General features: G+C 40.9%; 1 protein-coding gene across 1 annotated transcript in view; it reads right to left on the bottom strand.

Moving 5' to 3' along the window:
* Window positions 1-1,198: 1,198 nt before the first annotated feature.
* The window catches only part of TEX11 (testis expressed 11), a 35,242-nt gene continuing 15,975 nt past the window's right edge, over window positions 1,199-20,465 (bottom strand). The window contains exons 14-29 of the mRNA XM_065643361.1: window positions 20,134-20,219; window positions 19,619-19,756; window positions 18,762-18,864; window positions 17,526-17,650; window positions 16,692-16,777; window positions 16,000-16,053; window positions 12,093-12,133; window positions 10,685-10,771; window positions 8,970-9,040; window positions 8,305-8,421; window positions 7,375-7,447; window positions 5,734-5,883; window positions 4,611-4,719; window positions 3,488-3,608; window positions 2,457-2,621; window positions 1,199-1,422 (exon numbers count right to left, since the gene is read on the bottom strand). Coding sequence (XP_065499433.1) covers window positions 1,348-1,422; window positions 2,457-2,621; window positions 3,488-3,608; window positions 4,611-4,719; window positions 5,734-5,883; window positions 7,375-7,447; window positions 8,305-8,421; window positions 8,970-9,040; window positions 10,685-10,771; window positions 12,093-12,133; window positions 16,000-16,053; window positions 16,692-16,777; window positions 17,526-17,650; window positions 18,762-18,864; window positions 19,619-19,756; window positions 20,134-20,219 — 1,601 coding nt within the window. The 3' untranslated portion in view covers window positions 1,199-1,347. The remainder of the gene's footprint in view (window positions 1,423-2,456; window positions 2,622-3,487; window positions 3,609-4,610; window positions 4,720-5,733; window positions 5,884-7,374; window positions 7,448-8,304; window positions 8,422-8,969; window positions 9,041-10,684; window positions 10,772-12,092; window positions 12,134-15,999; window positions 16,054-16,691; window positions 16,778-17,525; window positions 17,651-18,761; window positions 18,865-19,618; window positions 19,757-20,133; window positions 20,220-20,465) is intronic.

Below are 20,465 nucleotides of genomic sequence, written 5' to 3'. Positions count from 1 at the left end.
TCCAGTACCTTGCTGTCACCAGCACTAGATGCTGTAAACTTCCCAGTACTTCCCCGGTTGCTACCTTCAGTGTAATTCACACCAGTCTCGCTGGTACTAACCCAGATGCTGATACTAACCCCTGCAGTTCTGCAAAGCATCTAGTGCAAGACGTTCCTCCTCAGTGTTGCTGTAAATGCCGCACTGACACGTCTGCACGTACCTGACTCTGGGAAATGACCCTGGACCCAGCTGCACAACAGACAGGCGGAGGTGGCAGCTGTGCCAAGGGCTGGCTTCTGCCAGAGGACGCAAAGTGGAGCCTGGTGCGCACAAAAAGCAGAAATCACTACTATTTGGGTTTACTCAGACTATTAAAAGAAGACAGACATGGAACATGGATAGACACTGCAATGCAGCTTTTAAATTACCTCTTGGTCCCGACCACTGCGCTGAACACAGTACTAAGCTCTTCTTCCAGAGCATGTCAGGCTTTCAGAATGGACTACAGCTAATACAATTTTTTTTTTCTATAGCCACCATCCTGCTGCTAGTGGCCTTATCCTCTGTCTGAATAAGCACTAATAATCTGGTTCTAAGTAAAATATATTTTTAAATTTTAAAAACAAAAGCACAACGGACCCTCATAGCTGCAGTTATTTATGAAGTGGTTGATTTGTAGTCAGATTTTCTGCTGTGTTAACGCAGTTTCCAGCCAAACCGTGTTTCTGGGGTTTGGTGCTGAGTTCTCACACAACAGGATTAACTTTGGTTAGGCCTACTCGCTGAGCATCTGCCTGGACCAAAGCTCAGTTCTAACAGGAGCGCATCCATCAAAGCAGTCTATGAACAGCACTATCTAGCCAAAGCTTTAGCTTTTTCTATGAGCTAAATAGTACCTGCTCTTTTTTATTCTAACTAAATTGTGAAACTGGCAAACAGCTCTGAATTCTTGTCCATACCGAAGTAGACTGAAAACTAAACAATCTGATAAATATTTATGTAGCAACTCAGCTCTGACACTCTGACAAGCGGTCTTGGAATACTTTTATTGTTCTCATTGCCACTTACTACTAAAATCAGGTATTTAAAGCAGCCTGTTACACAACAGCAGACACATCTCATGAAAAAGTTTATTTTTATCTGTTATATAGCTCCAGAGAAGGAAATTATTCCCTAGAGGAAAAAAAATACATTTATTCAATAAACACTTCCTAAAAAATACGTAACTTAATTGCCAAAAAGAAGGAGATCCTGGTTTCTTTTCCATTGCTCCCATGACCCTTCACAGAGCTCACAGACTCTTTCATTCAGCAGAATGTTTCCAAGAGAGACTGCTGTCTTCCTTTTTTGCGGTTGGGGCTGTCATTATTCTTCTTCATTTAGAAGAAAGCCTTTTACTCTGTCCAATTTGTCCAGAACCTCACTGTAAAGACCAATCATCTGGAGAATATAAGCACCATAGTTGTCAACAAGGACAGATAAAGTTGTATCATTCAACTAGATAAAACAACAAAGTGACAGGGAACAGAAGCAAGGCAACAGGTGGGAGACTACCACCAACTTTCAAACCTAAAAATTCATACTGACATAAAGATTTTGGCACAGATTTAAATGCAGTGGTGTAAGAAAAACATAGTTAAACCAGCGCAACCAAAGGTGATTTTATTTATACCAACATAAAGCATAGTTTATAGCTGAGCCTTACATTAGTGTATAAACCTATTCACAGAGTCAGAGAATAGCTGAGGATGGAAGGGAGTGATCTCAGTTCTTATTGTCTTAACTGATGTACTTAAAATGGTATAAAAGTTGCAACCAGCTCTTAATTGCCTGGCTTGTGCATAGCAGAATGAATGAGGACAGCACACACCAGCCAGGCTGCACTGCACTGCAATCAAGGTAGGAGCAGCAGTGAAAAACTGTAGAGAGAAGCTTAGTTGTGACAGAGTAAAAAAGTGCCCTTGCTTTCTACAGAGGTACTACTAGCCCTGAAATCTCTCCCTCGCAGGAAGTGGCTAAGCTACACCTGAAAAGATGAGCTTTAATGATTTTATTCACATTAGCTTAAACCCCATTTATAAGACATTAGCTTATAATAGAAACCAAGCTTGAAAGTATTCATACAACAGCTGATTTAAGTGAACTGGTACAGCACCTTGACTTTAGTGAAAGCAGGCCAGGTACAAAGGTTCTCCCATGGCCACAAGTTGTCAGAAATTTATTTCCAGTCAGCCATTTACATGATCCTTCCAGTAAAAGGACACCACATTACTCTTTCTACTGACTGTTAAAATTTTCCTGGCCTCACTTTGAAAAAGTCTTTTAGCATCAAGCTCCCCAAAAATGTTTAGGTACTGTCCTTCTCCTGAAACTCTTTAAAGATCATCTGTAGTGGTTTCTTCAACGATATCCATATCTCAAATTCAGGCCAGACATCCAATCCCACATCCTCAAATCCACCTGCTTACACTTACATGGCCTTCATAGCTTTTCTTCAGAGATCCTAAGTGATTGAGGAAACGCATTCCTAATCCACACCACTGCTCAGCCTCCTTATATTTACCAACGGTATATTGAAATATTCCTGTATTCCAGGCTCTTGCCATCAACCAAAGGATCTCCATCTCTGGGTAAGCATCCTGGAATAGCAAACAAGAAGCAGCAGCTCATCAGAAAATACACTCTTCACTTTAAACCTGACAAGTAAAGAGTGCATTAGAGTTTAATGGTAGAGTGAGAAAACAGTTGTTTTTTGTGGGGTTTTGTGCATGTGTGTTTATTTGTTTTCTCCTAAGCAAAGGACAATTCCTTCAGGGCCATCCTGCACTTCACAGTTAATCTGTACTACTGCCAAACAGCTTGTTTCCAACACGGACGATGATGCAATTACCTACCTATTGTTAGGTCAGAAAATAAAATTCTGTGGGACTGGGAATGATGCTAGAATGGAAGCAAGCTTTCCAACAGCCCCTCTGTAGACAGGCTGAACTTGCTGCCACGGTACTTCCCAGTTTATCCAAATAGTTCTGAATAGCAGGACATAGTTGCTCGCTACAGGTTATAAGCAGCACTTCTTTTGTCTTCAGAATGTCCCTGTGCACTGTGGCAACAGCATCCCAGAGTGAAAGCTGCCCTTGTAACTGCAGAACAGAAGCCAGAGTACCAACAATACCTTGAACCTGGTGGGGAACTGATTCGACTGGGGAAAAGGAGGACAAGTCATTATTTATTTGTCATGCTTCTAAAATAGATACTGAAAATTTGGCCTTAAATGTCTCTAAAAAAGCCCTTACAAAATCCAGGGAAATTCATAATTTGGTTCTAAATATCCAAGAGGCATTTCTTTCGAGGTAACATCAGTGTATCTTTTACTGAGGAAGTCTTAGCTGCTCCACACATAACACCATATAATGTTAATTCTACTAATTATTCTCAGTCTGATGAGAGTTTTTTAAAAATGTGCTCAGGATTATCTCCCAATTTCTCATTTTCCTGTTCAACTTACTGTGCTGCTCACTACACTCAGAGCATCTTCAAAGTAGTCCCACACCTCCTGCAGTACACAGGCATCCAAGTCTGTTAATCCGGTCGGCAAAGAAAGATTAATCAAACTATGTAAGCATTTGCTGAGAATTGAAACAGAGCAAAAGTGGAAGCATTAATTGCCACGTGCACAAACAGCTACTTTTTAGTATCAGCAGCACACTAACTGATATCTCTGTGATCGTCAGATGGACATGTCCACCTTGGTGCTTACTACACATTCTTATTGCAGAAACATACATTTTCCTAGTTTTGGATCTCACTCATACAAACTATGTAAAAAGAGAGCCAAGAGCAGCAAGCACTTCATTATTTTCACTGCTGGCCTCTTAAGTAACACAGAAGGAAAGGCATAATATTTTCTAGGGTGCTACACATGACAGCAAGGAAACAGTGCCTTTCCTACCTTCACCAACAAGAACTAAGTAGTCAGTATCCTCACAAAATCAGTAACAAACACATGGTTTCCAAAACCACAGCTGTCTTACTCAGTGTCAAGTGAGAAAGGCAATATTAACAACTGCCTTTGCCCATTGGTTACTGCAAGGAACTTGGAAAGGAAATAAAAATCCTTTACGGGATACAAGTGAGAGAGAAGGACACACGCCAGGTTGTTTTTCAAATTCCGTAAGGTACAGCTGTTAGAGAGCCAGTTATACAGCAAAATAAATCATGTATGTACTATAGCATCATATCACTAACTTACAACTCATGGCTTTCTTCTCAGTCTTTCATTTCACTTGACTTCATTGTCTTTGAGATACCTAGTTCACTACTGCAGGGTAGCATCTGAAACGAACACCTCTCTCACAACAAACAGCCAGAGATCTGTTCTGGATCAAATTTTCATTTTCCTTCCTCAATAGATTCATTTATTGGAAATACAACTGTTTCAGAAAATACACCAAGTATACAAATTGCATTTAACACCTCTATTAGGCAGTCATACTTGAGATGTACATTGGCTGGCCAGCAAGTAGAACCTTGCACACAAGCTGAAATCCACTTGTTCCAAATTGCAGGCTTTATTCCCTGTCAGCATTTCCAGCCACAGGCTCCTGGCAAAGTTATGTGATAACACTAACCTAAATTTCACAGCATCAATGACAGTCTGCTTTCTGTGGAGGTTTAGTGCACTCTTGAGAGCCTTCTTACACAGTACAGGATACCGAGCCGGAGATTCCATGGCTAATGCTTAAAAGCAAAAGAAAATAGAGAAGAAGAAAAAAGAAATTACTGGAGCCAGACTTTAATCCCATTGGTCACTAAAATAAACTACAGAATGTTGCCAGATCCCTTGTGATGAACAAGTGAAGAGATTTGCTTAATGCCTGGGCTAGTCACAACCTGTGCTTCTCCACTACTTTCTTACTGTGCACATCATCAATGAGGACTACAAATCAGAAGCACAGTAGATTTCATAATTTACAAGTACTTGCACTGCTGTTTACTGCTGTACTTCTGGTACAGTAACCCAAAATTTGGTGGAGGGGCACACATCCTCTAAAGTAAAGAGTATTGTTTTGTTTGTCTCCTTGAACATGAAAATCTGGATGGAAAAATTAGACAGGAGCAAGATGTCAGTGTGGTGTTTCCAAGCCCAGGTGTGTACTCCCTCAAGACAAGGGAGATAAGCAGGTGTTTATTCGATCCTACAGAATGTCTCCAAAGATCTAAATTTTACTCATCTTCCTTGGATGCTGCATGGCATGACTAAAGAAGGCATGACTAAAACTTTGTGATGGAAGCACAGTACACTATAGAGAAGTACTGTTTACAAATTAACTACGCTAACTTTAAGTTGAAACTGCATATCTATCTGAAGTCCACATCCTAAAACTTCTGTATTGGAGCGTGAATCAGCTAGGCACATTATCTGGCCTTTCCAATCTGGAGCTTGTAAAAGCTTATCTGAATAAACTTTTCCAGACTCACAACCTATACAAATGTCTCAGGGTCCAGAAATGGAAGGATGTCACTAATTTCTGGTTCATCATTCACATAATACAGTATTTCAAAACACAGATCTCCTAATGTTGCTGAGATCCTAAACATCTTTGCTTCAGGATGAAATATATATGGGTAGACACATTTTCTGTGCGCTGCGCAATACATGACAACCCTGGTCATCTCAAATGAACAGGAAAGAGCAACAAAAGCTAGTTTTCATGACTTGAAGAACTACAAAAGTACAAGCGTAGTCCTTACATGCAATGATTTCTAGCGTCTTGGCCTCTATTTGTGGTTGCTCCCATACTGACTCCATAAGGTTGTGGAGCGTTGGATCATTCAGTTTGGATCTTGCTTCAAATTCATAAAGCAGCAACAATGTGTCTGTTGGGTCTTTGGCAAAATCTCCTACAGAAGAGACAGAATTGCCTGTATGTAATGATTCATTGTCTTAAAGCCACGTAGTGTACCATAAGATATAAATTCTGCTTCCAACACACACGAAAAACAGTAAGGTGCTCAGATTTAACAGTAGAGAAAGCTGAGCTCTGAAGCAGTCTTGGACAGAAACCTCAGACACCCCAAGCACAACCCTACCAACCACCATACCTCCGCACTCCCCCCCAAAAATCTGGACAGCCTGTAAATGGCCAAATTCATGCAACCCTCCTCGGCAAGGTAACAGCTATTAGGGAAGCCATTTCCATAGGCAGGTACAAGTGATAACAGAAGGCCACCAGCTCAGGTCAGCTTATGAAAGAAATTATCATCGGCTTCAAGTTTTTCTATAGGACTTGTCCCCTTTCTGATAGAATCCTTAAACACAGAAGGGTGGGAGAACAGTAGAACTGCTAGGAAGGTGTAAACAAATGCCAAACAATCCTTTACTGAAATATCACAAAGACCTTGGGTTTTACATCTAAAAGACATTCTCAGCTTCCTCCAGGGCTACAGATTTGTCCACAAGTCAGCCAAGAGCTAGTAAAGAAGTGAAGGAAGCGCCAAGTTACCATTCTACAGACCTCTGCAGGAGAAACTCCAATATGTCCCTGTCCTGAGACAATCAATCCCTTGGGATTTTAAGGATGGAAAATAAAAAGGGAAGAAACCTTCCTGAGTTATCCTACCTTCAGTGCAAAAAGGCAAAGAGAATCCCAAATCCAGGCCACATAATGAACCTTTCATTCTGAAATTTTAAGCGGAAAAAACCCAAAAAACCAAACCAAACAACAAACCAAACACCAAGAAGTAAATTTCTTGATGAAAGTTAAATATAATGCATCTTACAATGGAAATTCCACTGTGTCCCAAACCTATAACTGAAAAGAAACCAGGCTGCAGGACAGACAAGGAATGCCTAACAGAATTTTTCTACCAATATACTACCAAAAAAGTGAAGTATGCATCCTCTAGGCTAACAGTCACTCAGCATCTCAGCTGCCAGCTGAAAGCCTGCCAGTCTCCAGTAATATCTGATCTAAATTGTCATGGAATAGTCAGGGAACAGAAGATGGGTTTGGGCACTTCAAAGCGCAGTAGTGGGACTTTCTCTATTCTGAAATGCCCTATATGGGAAGAGACTAGTAAAAATTAAAACAGCGCGAGAGGGACTCCATTCTAGAGCAAAGGGCTTGGAGTTTCTTAACATTTAAGACAGTACAGTCAACCCAACTTCACTCTGAAAGATTGTTCCACGCTTCACAGCACCTATACAATAAAAAGCCTGCAATGACATACAAAAACAGTAGCTGGCTTTGCAAATTCTTTTATCATATTGCCATATATCCGCTTCAACACTCTTCAGCTGAGACAGCAATTCCATACGCCCCGTGTTTTTCATGAAAACAGTGACTAAGTCTTAGAGTTACAAGTGCTGAACAGACACACTTTGCAGCTTACCTGTTAATTTCAGAACTTTCCATATGTCCTTGCATGCCTGGAGATGTTGAAGGGCTTGAGTCAAAAGCTCTGCCTATTTTACAAAATTTAAGAAGTTATTTTTATCATAGTTTTAAAAGTGAAAGCAATATACATGTCACAACTAACAGGATCTTTATACTGAACTATAAAACAAATAAAGAACTACCCTAACTAGTAAATCATCTACACCAGCTAGTTTTTTGCGTTTTTTTTCCTATCTCTTTTTCAAAGACCTCCACATCTCAAACAAAGCCTGTTCATGCTCAACGTTCCATTGGTCCAGAAAGAACCATATGGATTCCTATGGGACATCATTTGGTTTAGCTCCCAAGCATAAAATAGCGCTATTGAGACTGACAAACCACTAAATCCCACAACACAAATTCCTGTGCGTTGCTGTCCACAAAAATAAGTTTCTACAATAATCAGTGTGCAGCAGACTTCCGTACTTTCTTCAGAGCCACTCTACATTTCCCTTAATCTTCTTACCACAGTAAGTACAACACCCCAAAAAAAAGAATGCATGCATAAAAAGTGAAGAAAAAAGTGAGCTTTATCACAACCATACTGGTAACTACTTTCAGCAATGGCATAATCCTAAAAATATAGTAATTACCAACTAATGTTTAGCAGCAGACTCCTTACATAATATACAAGGCAGACTGAAATTGCTCTAAGAGAAGGTTAGATCAGCATGACCCTTTGCTGATCTAAATCTGTTCAAATCCACTGAAGTCAACGGAACTAATTTACAGAAATCTAATATTTACAATTGTCTGGAAAGCACTAGGTGCACTGATTCTAATTAACTATGAAAGGTTCTCATGCTTACCTTCTCAATATCCTCTTCTGAGTGTAAAAACTAAGACTTCAAAGATCAAAAGAAAAAAATGCAGAGCAACGCTCTACCTGTTCGGAGGGTGTTACTTGTTGTCTCCCCATTTCCAGATCAACTGCAGCTGCGATTAACAGGCATGTCTTCTGAGCTATTAGAACAGCTTTGTCCGAAGGACAAAACTGGGAAAACTGTCACCAAAAATAGGAAAAGGTTTTGAGAATCCTGCCCTTATGAAGGAATTTGCTGATGAACAGACAATTGCTGAGTCTCCTCTATGACACTTCTAGTAATCAGTCATGAATAGTGCATATTCATATTGCAATTTTACTTGTACAATTACACAAGGAGACTATTTAAGTGCAAAGCAGCATTGGAGACCCCTCTCTACAAACACACACAAAACTGACAGTGTTTGTAGAAGTTCTGTATGGAGATCGAGACTAGATGTTTGTATTTATGTTTGCATTAATGATACAGTTTCCAAACATCAAAATCCATTTATTTTAGAAAGTTCTCATTGAGGTCTAAGGTTTTTATGCCATTTTAAGCAATAAAGTATGACAATAATGCTTACATGTTGTATTACAAGTCAGTCTCCTTCTGACAGAAGTGCTCCATCTTCAGAGCATACAAGCACGTCTCCAAGGAGATGCCTGATGCACCCATGTAACTTCCAACAGAACTAGACAGATGACAACATTCCTCCATCAGAGACACTATTAGCAAGAGTACATACCTTGAAAGACAGTAGAAAAAAATCCCTCATCTTTTCAGGGCAGCCCCTGAACTGTACAGCTAAGTTCCAAGCTAACAAAGACATAAAAAAATGAAGAGTAGAATAAAAATCTTCAACATTACAGATATTCACATCTAATCTCTAGTAATAGGCAGTTCACATTCTACAATTACATTTCTTAATCAAAATATAATCAACAGCTCAATTAACAACAGCAAGAAACACCAATATTAGTGATTTGTTAAAATAGCTTATTCATACTTTCAAATTTTGTCTTAATAATTTCACCATAACCAACTATCCATTCTACCACACACCCTACCCACAAGAGCATGAATTGGAAGCATGTTAGTACACAAAACTGGTAGCTGAATAAAAGCGTTGAACAATATTCCCAAGAAATTTTTTTTTTTTAAAAAGGGGGGCGGAAAACCCACAAAACATTTTTGGAACATTCTCCATTTTACCCCAGCAGGGTCAAGTACGTGGCGATTAAACACGCAATTCTGATTAATAAATGGATGAGCCATCTAAAGACAATCAAATTATTTATGTATGAGAATGTGACCCAATTAAATGTTTAGATTCTCCAGTGACTTTGCAGATTCTAACTTTCATCTTAATTTATTCCCTAGGACATGTTTTTGTAGTCTCTGAACTGTTTATTCTGTGAGTGAAAATGCTGCCTTGAAAAGGTCATGGTCACCACAGATTCCATTCCAGTCCTGTTACTCTATTTGACCTCTGCTGCTCCTGTCTCCCCTTTGCTACTCTTCACTGGAGCATAGCTACACTGTGAGGATGTGTGCAGAAGCTCATCACAACAACTGTCTTGTTATTGATTTCAACTATTTTCTCTCCTGCATGCCCTGGCAGAACCAAGAATCTGAAAAACTGCTTCAACCTGTTACCCTACACTTACACTTTTATTTATAGACAGCAAATGCACTGACTTCTTTACCAAAACGGTGTAACAACGACCACCAAACAGGGATCCAGAGACGCACTGTGGATAGTGCTTAGGACAGCATCACAGGAGCTGCATTTCCCACTGGGAAACACTTTGTCCCTGCTACTGTTTGCTGTTCGGATTTCATATACTGCAGCTCAAGGCAAACTCCAGGACGGCTGATTTAAGGGACTAATCCAGTCTCTCTGGGTGGCAGATGTAAGCTCATCCTGCACCACTTACACCAGTACACTCATCTGAACTTCTTACTTTTTATTTTGCCTACGTAAGAACACACATACTCCAAACTGGCAGTAAAGTTTTTTTATTGCTCTTAGCAGCTTTTTTTTTTTCAGGCATTGAAGAAAACCATTATTCTTTCTATTTGCCTGATCTTAAATTTTGCTTCTGTAACAGAGTCTTGGTAGTGAAGGTCTAACTAAGAGAAAAATGGTGAACTCTGAAGAATTGTCTCATGGACACATAAAATTCCTGTGGTGAAGGGAATAATGTATCAGCTGTCCCATCAGTCAACAGACCTTGTGTGAGTATTTGTCTTGATAACTGACTTAAAATATGAGCCATATCAGATAGTTTCAGAAGACAGAAAATGCAGTAGAAGAACTTTAGGACTAGTTAAGGCAGCGACTGCCAAAGGTGACAAGTCTTACAAATCTACTACACCTTTAAACACTTCTTTCTTCTTTAAAGTCTGGCTAAGTGGAGGCGGAGGCAATTTGGTTTAGATTTTGAGAGTGCAACCTACCAACTTTTCTAAACCAGTGAGCTTCCAGGATCCTCACATCCGCTGTAAATTTCTCTTCTGTGAAAGACTCAGCAAGTCTTGTGTGAGCTGCAGAAAATGTGTTGATCAATACATAAGTAACACTTACTAAGCATAATAAAAACATTTCCAAGTCTAACAATTACACTATAAAACAGAGGTTTCCAACACTCCAACATAATTCCTGATGAAGAGCTATTCTTGCAACCTAAATCTAATATGCTTGACCTGAAAGGCTTATAAAAAACATCAAAAAGTGGCTCAAACTGCATTTTAGATAATAGACACAAGACTGCCAACAAGTACATCCTCTTCAACGTTTACTGACACTTAAGTCTAATACAGTGGAGTTTTACTTAATTTCACAAAAAGCTGAGGGGTTTGAAATTTAATAACAGGTTTGAGGCCTTTCTTCAAGGTGTTAGGGAATAGACTGTCTTAGCTTACTGAAAAAACCTAGGGGGAAAAAAAAGAAACAACTTCCTTAACAAAAGAACCTTTAATTAATTTAATTCTAGTCTTCATTCTCTTCTCCTAGCTGCAGTAAGAATGGCTAGTGTAGAAAAAGTTCTACAATCTCATTAACTTACTTGTCCAAGACAAGGAAGAGAGTGGTAAAAAAGATTCAGTGAACGTAAGTATTTATTCTGATGAAGAAAAGTGCTTTGTAAAATTCCTGCACCTTTCCCAATGCAAACAAGACAATTCTTTTTCAAAGGGCAGCACAACTTAAAAGTGGGAACCAATTCTGACAAGCCTCTCCCATCTTTCAGCAATTTGCTATTACTCCTTGCAGTTTTCTAAGCCTTCTGGGGCAAAAAAAAAAAAAGCATTAATTTAAAAAATGCTCTCTTTTAAACAGCTAGAACAGCAGAGACCACTATTGGCATATAATTAATGCCAGTAGAAAGTTATGCTGTTAATTCACTTTATAAAACCAAACTTCTTCCTTTTGTGGTAGCCCTTCTACTAAAGATACTAACTTTGTTCCTGCCAATGCAGTCGGAGTAGGAGACTGTCACTTGAGGCCACCCAGGCTGTGGCTTGTACCCAAATATCTGTTGTTTGCATGCACGGCCTTATGAAGGATTAAAGGGAAACCGCCTAGAAGAAACTACCCCTTTGTCTGAGAGAACCTCCCAAGTATGGGCTTTACTACAAACAGTTTTTCCAACGCTAGACTGCAAGCTCTCCATAGCAAAAACCTGTAGCACTGAGATCCGACTTCACAACCCTGTTGAAACTCCAGTTTTAATTTTCACTGACTTTAGTGGGAAGTTGGGAGCCTAGACTGAAATAAGGAGTCTAAACTTTTGGTTGGTATGGACCTAATCATATTATAAGATGTTCACAGATGGAAGAACTACAGAAAATGTAAATAAAAACATACCCAAAGTCAAGTAAGCCAGCATTGAGTTGATATCGTCATCTCTAGAACAGAGGAAAAATAAGTCTTAGAAAATGTTTGATTAACTTTCTTACAACAGAAGACATTATTTATGTTGGAATACAACATCTCCATAATTATGGATATAACCATTCTTCCCCTGACAAACATCTCAGGCATTAGAATCTTCTAGTGTTTGAAGATGCAGAAGTAGTACTAAAGGCCTGCAAAAAGTTTTATTGATCTGCAGTCGTGAAGGTCGCTGCAGAGTGCAGCGGGAGATCTTCTCAGTTGTTGGAGCTCTGGGTTAAACTTCAAACCCCACCAACACTATCCTGTTTTCTTGATGGTGAAAATCTAGCAGTACAGTTCTCCTACTTCTAAGCCAACACACCATATGCAAAGTGGCTGGTCTTCAGCAAGGGACGTCCCACTCTGAAGTTCTCACTCAGAACTTCTGAAAGATACCACCTCCTAGTGCCAAAGTTAAAGAGGTTGCTCAGCTCACATTCCCCATCAAAGATACCTGACAGTCTGGCGCGTTAATAAGAGAGGAAGGCTAGGAGCAAATATTTAAAGGAAAGGTTACAGAATCACAGAATGTTAGGGATTGGAAGGGACCTCAAAAGATCATCTAGTCCAATCCCCCTGCCAGAGCAGGAAAACTTAGGTGAGGTTACACAGGAAGGCGTCCAGGAGGGTTTTGAATGTCTCCAGAGAAGGAGAATCCACAACCCCCCTGGGTAGCCTGTTCCAGTGTTCTGTCACCCTCACTGAGAAGAAGTTTCTTCTCACATTTAAGTGGAACCTCTTGTGTTCCAGCTTGAACCCATTACCCCTTGTCTTACTGTTGGTTGTCACCGAGAAGAGCCTAGCTCCATCCTCGTGACACCCACCCTTTATATATTTATAAACATTAATGAGGTCACCCCTCAGTCTCCTCTTCTCCAAGCTAAAGAGACCCAGCTCCCTCAGCCTTTCCTCATAAGGGAGATGCTCCACTCCCTTAATCATCTTTGTGGCCCTGCGCTGGACTCTTTCCAGAAGTTCCCTGTCCTTCTTGAACTGAGGGGCCCAGAACTGGACACAATATTCCAGATGAGGTCTCACCAGGGCAGAGTAGAGGGGAAGGAGAACCTCTCTGGACCTACTAACCACCCCCCTTCTAATACACCCCAGGATGCCATTGGCCTTCTTGGCCACAAGGGCACAGTGCTGGCTCATGGTCATCCTGCTGTCCACCAGGACCCCCAGGTCTCTTTCCCCTACACTGCTCTCTAATAGGTCATTCCCCAACCTGTACTGGAACCTGGGGTTGTTCCTGCCCAGATGCAAGACTCTACATTTCCCCTTGTTATATTTCATTAAATTTTTCCCCGCCCAACTCTCTAGCCTGTCCAGATCTCGCTGGATGGCAGCACAGCCTTCTGGCGTGTCAGCCACTCCTCCCAGCTTGGTGTCATCAGCAAACTTGCTGATGGTACACTCAATTCCCTCATCCAAGTCATTGATGAATATATTGAACAGTATTGGTCCCAGAACTGACCCTTGAGGCACTCCACTAGATACAGGCCGCCAACCAGACTCCGCCCCATTGATCACAACTCTCTGGCTTCTCTCCTTCAGCCAGTTTGCAGTCCACCTCACTACCCGATCATCCAGTCCACACTTCCTCAGTTTTGCCGTGAGGATGCTGTGGGAGACGGTGTCAAATGCTTTGCTGAAGTCAAGGTAGACCACATCCACTGCTCTGCCATCGTCAATCCACCTTGTTACGTCTTCATAAAAGGCTATGAGGTTGGTCAAACACGACTTCCCCTTGGTGAAGCCATGCTGACTGTCCCTGATGACCCTCTTATCCTTGATATGTCTTAAGATGGCACCAAGGATAAGGTGTTCCATCACTTTCCCAGGGATGGAGGTGAGGCTGACCGGTCTATAGTTGCCCGGGTCCTCCTTCTTGCCCTTTTTGAAGACCGGAGTGACATTTGCTTTCCTCCAGTCCTCAGGCACCTCTCCCGTTTCCCAAGACTTGGCAAAGATGATGGAGAGCGGTCCAGCAATGACTTCAGCCAGCTCCCTCAGCACCCGCGGGTGCATCCCATCTGGACCCATGGATTTATGGATGTCCAGATTGCTTAATTGCTCCCTAACCCAGTCCTCATCAACTGAGGCAGACTCCTCCATTGCCCTGCCTTCCTCTGGGGCCTCAGGGGTACGGGGCTCCTCAGGACAGCCTCCGGCAGAGTAGACAGAGACAAAGAAGGCATTCAGTAATTCTGCCTTCTCTGTATCTTCTGTCACCAGGGCACCCACCCCGTTCATCAGTGGGCCTACATTGCCTCTGGTGTTAGTTTTATCTGCCATGTATTTGAAGAACCTCTTCCTGTTGTCCTTGACCCCTCTCGCCAGGTTTAACTCTAAGGAGGCCTTAGCTTTCCTAGTTGCCTCCCTACATCCTCTGACAACAGCCTTATATTCTTCCCAAGTGGCCAGCCCCTCCTTCCATGATTTGTAAACCCTCCTCTTCCACTTGAGTTTGCCCAGCAGTTCCCTGTTTAACCACGCAGGTCTCCTGGCTCCCTTCCTTGACTTCCTGCGCGTCGGGATGCACTGATCTTGAGCTTGGTAGAAGCAGTCCCTGAAAGTTAACCAACTATCTTGGGCGCCTTTACCTTCAAGCAGCCTTGCCCACGGGATTCCCTCCAGCAACTGTTTGAAAAGGCCAAAGTCGGCCCTGCTGAAGTCCAGGGTTGCAATTCTGCTCGGTATTCTGCTCCCACCACAGGAGATTCTGAACTCCACCATCTCATGGTCACTGCAACCAAGGCAGCCCCCCACCTTTACTGCTTCGACCAGACCCTCCTTGTTAGCGAGGACGAGATCCAGCAGCGCACCTCTTCTAGTCGGCTCCTCCACCATTTGCATCAGAAAGTTATCGTCAATGCACTGGAGGAACCTCCTAGACTGAGGCTGGCTGGCTGAGTAGTCCTTCCAGCAAACATCAGGGTAGTTAAAATCCCCCATAACAACCAGAGCCTGTGACTGTGAGGCCGCTCTCAGCTGCCCGTAGAAGGCCTCATCAACTTCCTCACCCTGATCTGGTGGCCTGTAATAGACTCCCACAACAGTGTCACCCCTGCCAGCCTGCTCCTTAATTCTCACCCACAGACTCTCAACTCGCTCCTCAACCGCACCTGGACAGTACTCTATACATTGCAGTTGCTCTCTCACATAAAGAGCAACTCCACCACCACGCTTGGCCAGCCTGTCTTTCCTGAAAAGGGCATAGCCATCCATGACCACATTCCAGTCATGTGAGCTGTCCCACCATGTCTCTGTTAATGCCACCAGATCATAATCTCCTGACCGAACGCAGGTTTCTAACTCCTCCTGCTTATTCCCCATGCTGCGCGCATTGGTGTACAGGCATTTCAGGGAGCGAGCCGAGTACACCGATTTCACCCTAGGGGCCTGGGGGGCCTCCTGGTCTTTATTGATTCCAGTGTGCTGCCCCACTGATGCAAGCCCAGCTACAACCCCATCCCCCTTCAAATCTAGTTTAAAGCCCTGCAAATGAGCCCTGCTAATTCCTGTCCCAGCATCTTTTTACCCCTGTGGGATAAACCTTTCCCACATATCACTGACCGGACTGGTGTCTTATAAAACCAACCGTTATCAAAGAACCCAAAGCCCTGCCTGTAGCACCAGTCCCGAAGGTTATTCAAGTAGAAAAGATGTTGCTATGTGATGTCATTAAGTCAAGCCGGGAAGTCATCTGGGTGGACTTTTTACTAGCAGAAAAACTAATCTCTTGATTACTCTGCAAGAAAATAAGCCCAGCAAGAAAACATTACACTATTTCTACAACATATCCACCTTAAGAAAATGGTTTTGCAAATGGACTCACCTTGTCTCTTCATGTTCTGCCACGACCTTTGACAATGTAAGACGAACTAAACATCTAAATATGAGAAAAACAAGCAATGAAGAAACAAGAATATTTTTTTCAACAGTATACTTTAGACTAATTTTCCAGAAAGGACCCCACTTTTCTCCCTTATGCTATCAGCCTGTAGAACTCACAGAATAATTCAAAGTGTCACAATAAGAATAAGATTATACTATTTCCCACCCTACTGACTTATTTGTCACTTTGTTAAATCATGTAATATAATAGTAAGTAAATAAATGTACTTTAACAAGGGCTTTAAGCAAATATTGGAAGAAATACATCTGTCTCACAATATTTCTTCTTCTATACATGATGGCATATTTGAATAAGAAGATACCGCTTCATCAGAGGATGCAAATGAACTGGTATTTTCACCAAATACATTGTTGCAATCTCATTAGAATGGTCATCTGCTTAAATCATAATGTAATAATAAAATTCAGAGCAACTAATTGTATTTGCTTGGGAGAGATTTGGAATATCTGTGGATATTAAGAGTTCAGGCTTGAGGAACATCTGCAGCACCAAAAAGACTGCTAACTAATCTTTCATCTACTCTATTTTCCACCTTCCTCAATATAACAAATTATTTTTTAAAAAGAAACCAGAAAAATGTGTCTTTCCTTGTAAATATACCGAATCCTCACTTTAAAGCTGCAATTAATTGTCGGCAGTCTTGTAAATGTTCAGACAAATACTCCAAAGCTTTGATAGCCACAACTTGTTGTTCATTCTGAAAAGAAATTAGAAGGTTCTGTATAAACTGCACTACCTCAGTTACCACCCAGAAAAAAAAAAGCAACAGCATATTCCAAAAGTCCATGCAGTCTACTAGCAGGAAAAAGAACAAAGGACTCTGCACAGAAGAGCCTCAGAGTCAAGAAAAAACCACAAGGAGAGATCAATCATATGATTCCAGGCACAGAGAGCCTATGGCAGGAACAGGATCAGCGCAGGCTTTCGTGCCTTATGGTGCTATGAACAAAGCCCTAAAAGGCAACCAAAAGCCTCTTCTAATTATACCAATGTAATCAGCCAGTTCAGACATCACTCAAGTCACCAACGAAGAGGCAAACAGAAGGGACAAGTGACTTTTCAGTCTCTCATCATTAACTTAAGTGTATTTTGTGCAGAGGTTCCCCCTAGCACATCAAAAATCAAATCCCAGAGGCAGAAGAAGATGTAACATTCTGCTAAGGAGAATTTTACAGAAATACACCATGTCATTTCCAGATACCAAAATTTATAACTCAAAATCCTTTATTTTCCCGAAGAAATATTTAAAAATACAATTTCTTTACATGTGAAATCAATTTCTACTTTGTATTACACAACACACTCAAGTGAGACCTTAGTCATGGAAGCATGAAATACTTACAAATGCAAGAAATAAATAGAAATATTAAAAGTAGGCCAGGTCGCAGAGGTTACAGCTGTCCTACTTATATCAATAAAGCAAAGACAACATTATCTGCTCCTACCTCTAAAGCAATTTGGGCAGCTAAACTCAGGAGGTTAGTGCCTGTATTTTCATCCACTCTCAGCTTGTCTTTGTGTTGAGATGACTTTTCTGCTAGCTTCCCCATTTCAACAACTGCTTCCACAGCTGAAATATAAATAGGGAAAAATTATTTTTATTTTACAGAAGCAGTTGGAAGGTGGAAAGTTCTACTGTTTTAATGAGGCTTTAGAAACGATTTATGAAAGGCTATAATTTTTTTTACATGAAAAACCAAGACAAGAAAACCTGACCATACCAGCACTTCTCTGCAATAATGCATTTCTTCCTAGAGAAGTGCCAAAAGGCTTTCCAAGCTACTAATCTAAGGAAACAAGGATGCCATACAAATGAAACTCTATCTCACATCCTTAATTTTGTTCTGCTAAATAACTGTTTGTCACCAAAGACAGAGGACTTTCTCTAATACATTGTCTGGGCGTGATTCCAAGCTCCTACATCTTGGCTTATGCTAAGGGTGCTGCTGCTTTTATGTTCACACTGTGCTGTGGTTCCCACTCTATATTATGTGAGCAAATTATGCTGTCATTAAAAAGATGTATAGAGAACAATTAATTGGCACAGAACTCATCAGAAAATAAGCTGTGCATGTTACTCTGTATTTTAAGTAAGTATAGACTATATTTCTCAGTTTTCATTACTTGAACTAAGATCCTCATTAAAATATGAAATGGCAGAACTCATTATAAAGAAGAAAGAGTCTACAGAGATATGTCATTCTGTAAGTCATCTCAATAATTCATGTATTTTCTGGTAACTTCAGGCCCTACTTGTCTAGAGAAATTGAGAGTAGCAATAATGGTTCAATTAAGGTTCATTTAGCTCAGTATCCTTTTTTTATATTGTATATGCATACAGAAGAATATTAGAAACAGTACATATGCAATGATTGTCACCCTGGGACGCTACTATAGCTTCTGCCCATGACAAGATTAGAGACTTCCTAGCCAGAGGCTCCATCCAGACAATATCGGACATGGCAACGGACTCCACATCTTACATATTCTGTGCAAAACACATCCCACTCTGACAGTCTAAATCTACAGCCTGAGAGTTCCAATGTCTTTATAGACCCCCTTCTCCTAGTTACCCTCTGTTGTGCCTTTCTCAAGATGAACAGTCTAAATCTGCTTAGTATTATCTAATATATTCGGCACTTCACCTCCTTGTAGTGGACCCTTTATCTTTCAAGTTCTACCTTTATCGGTATCTTTCTCCATCACTGCAATCTTATAGACACTGAATTTAGTAAAGATGCTGTTTGGATCACACCTCTCTGCTTCTTTAACTGCCTCCTTAGCCTATTCACAGAAAAGATTAAAGGAAATCAGTACAATGACATCTTGAAATCGGCAATATAATTTGCAATAGAAGACAGCTAAAAGGACACACAAAATGTTAATGGTTACATTGTTGATATTTACATCATGATACTCAAGAAGTCTGATTTGGCAACATCTTCCTTGGGAAAAAAATGATATGAGGAGAGCAGAAGATGGCACCAAAGGCTGACAAAGACTGGGCTGAGGAAAAAGCCAATTCCTCAAAATCTGGGCTGCAGAATCAGAAAGCAAGACAACTCCTGAGAATGCTGAAAAATTAAACTCCCTTCTGTTGCTTTGAATTGTGAAGTTCAACACCCCCAAACCAGAAGGCCTAGATAGGCAAAAGCAAGTGCGCTTCTCTGCAGAGGTGAGGGCTAACACATTGCCAGTGGAAGTTCTAGTGAGACACAAATGTTTTTCCTGCCAGGGCTCCTCTGTTTTGGAGAGAGGAGAACCCCTAATCTAAGAAGAAACCTGATATACTGAGGCATGGTCACACAACTTGTAGACTGTTTCCCCCATTAGAATGACAGGCGAAACAAGAGACCCCAACAGCAGCGAAGATGATGAACGTCTCACTGCCAGATGATGCCACACAAGCAAAGTTCCCTCTCTCAAAGCAAAAGAGGTACAGTAACAAAGGTATACATTAAGTCCCAACAACATAGACACAAAAATAAAAACAATGCAAATACATAAATAAATATGTATACATATATATTATATATACCTTGTCAATTTGTTTCAGATGAAGATAGCAAGAAGCCATGTTCCTCTGCAACTTAGCCAAGTTCTGATCTATCTGCCCAGGTGTGTAGAAGCCGACAGAATAATTGTACCAGTGAAGAGCTTCAGAATAGCTTTTTGCCTAGGAAAGTGAAATTTAAAAAAACAAATAAACGAAGAAACAAAAACCCACAACCTTATTTGGGTGATAAAACTGCCTATGTTTGCCCATTTTTTTTTAAAAAAAAAGGTCACAGGAAATGAAATATTTAGATAATCAAATACATTCTAGTGTAACCTTTCCCCCAGAAGAGCAACCGTTGGTCCCACAATGTAGCTAATATTCATTAGGAGAACTGATGCTTTACCTATTCCTACTTTTCCCTGATTCTTATCACCATTATCAAGACAGGACGCTGGACTAGATGGGTCATTCATCTGACCCAGAAAGGACATCCTTATGACTAAACACAAAACAGAAATATTGTTTCAAAAAACCTCTCTCTTCATGATACAAACCTCATAATGTTTGGCAGCTCTGTCCCACAACATGACGTGCAGCTGGTTCAAGGCTTCAGGCAACAGGTGTTTCCCAGTATAATGACCTGAAAAGATACTGCAAACCATCACTTAACAAGAATTTTAAGAAGGATTCTGAGAAGCACCTAAGGACTATCTGAGAAAGTCTGTCCCATAGACTACAACAGAAAACAGTGACACAGCAATAGTTTCAGCCAGAACCCAGTGTTTCGTATCCTGCTTCTGGAAAAAAACAAAAAAACAAACAATGAGTAGGAGAATAAATATCTTCATGCTTTAACAACATACATGTGGCTATTGCACCTAGCTCG

Source organism: Caloenas nicobarica, chromosome 12, assembly GCF_036013445.1.
Source record: "Caloenas nicobarica isolate bCalNic1 chromosome 12, bCalNic1.hap1, whole genome shotgun sequence".
NCBI lineage: Eukaryota > Metazoa > Chordata > Aves > Columbiformes > Columbidae > Caloenas > Caloenas nicobarica.
This window is presented reverse-complemented; position numbering and strand designations above follow the sequence as displayed.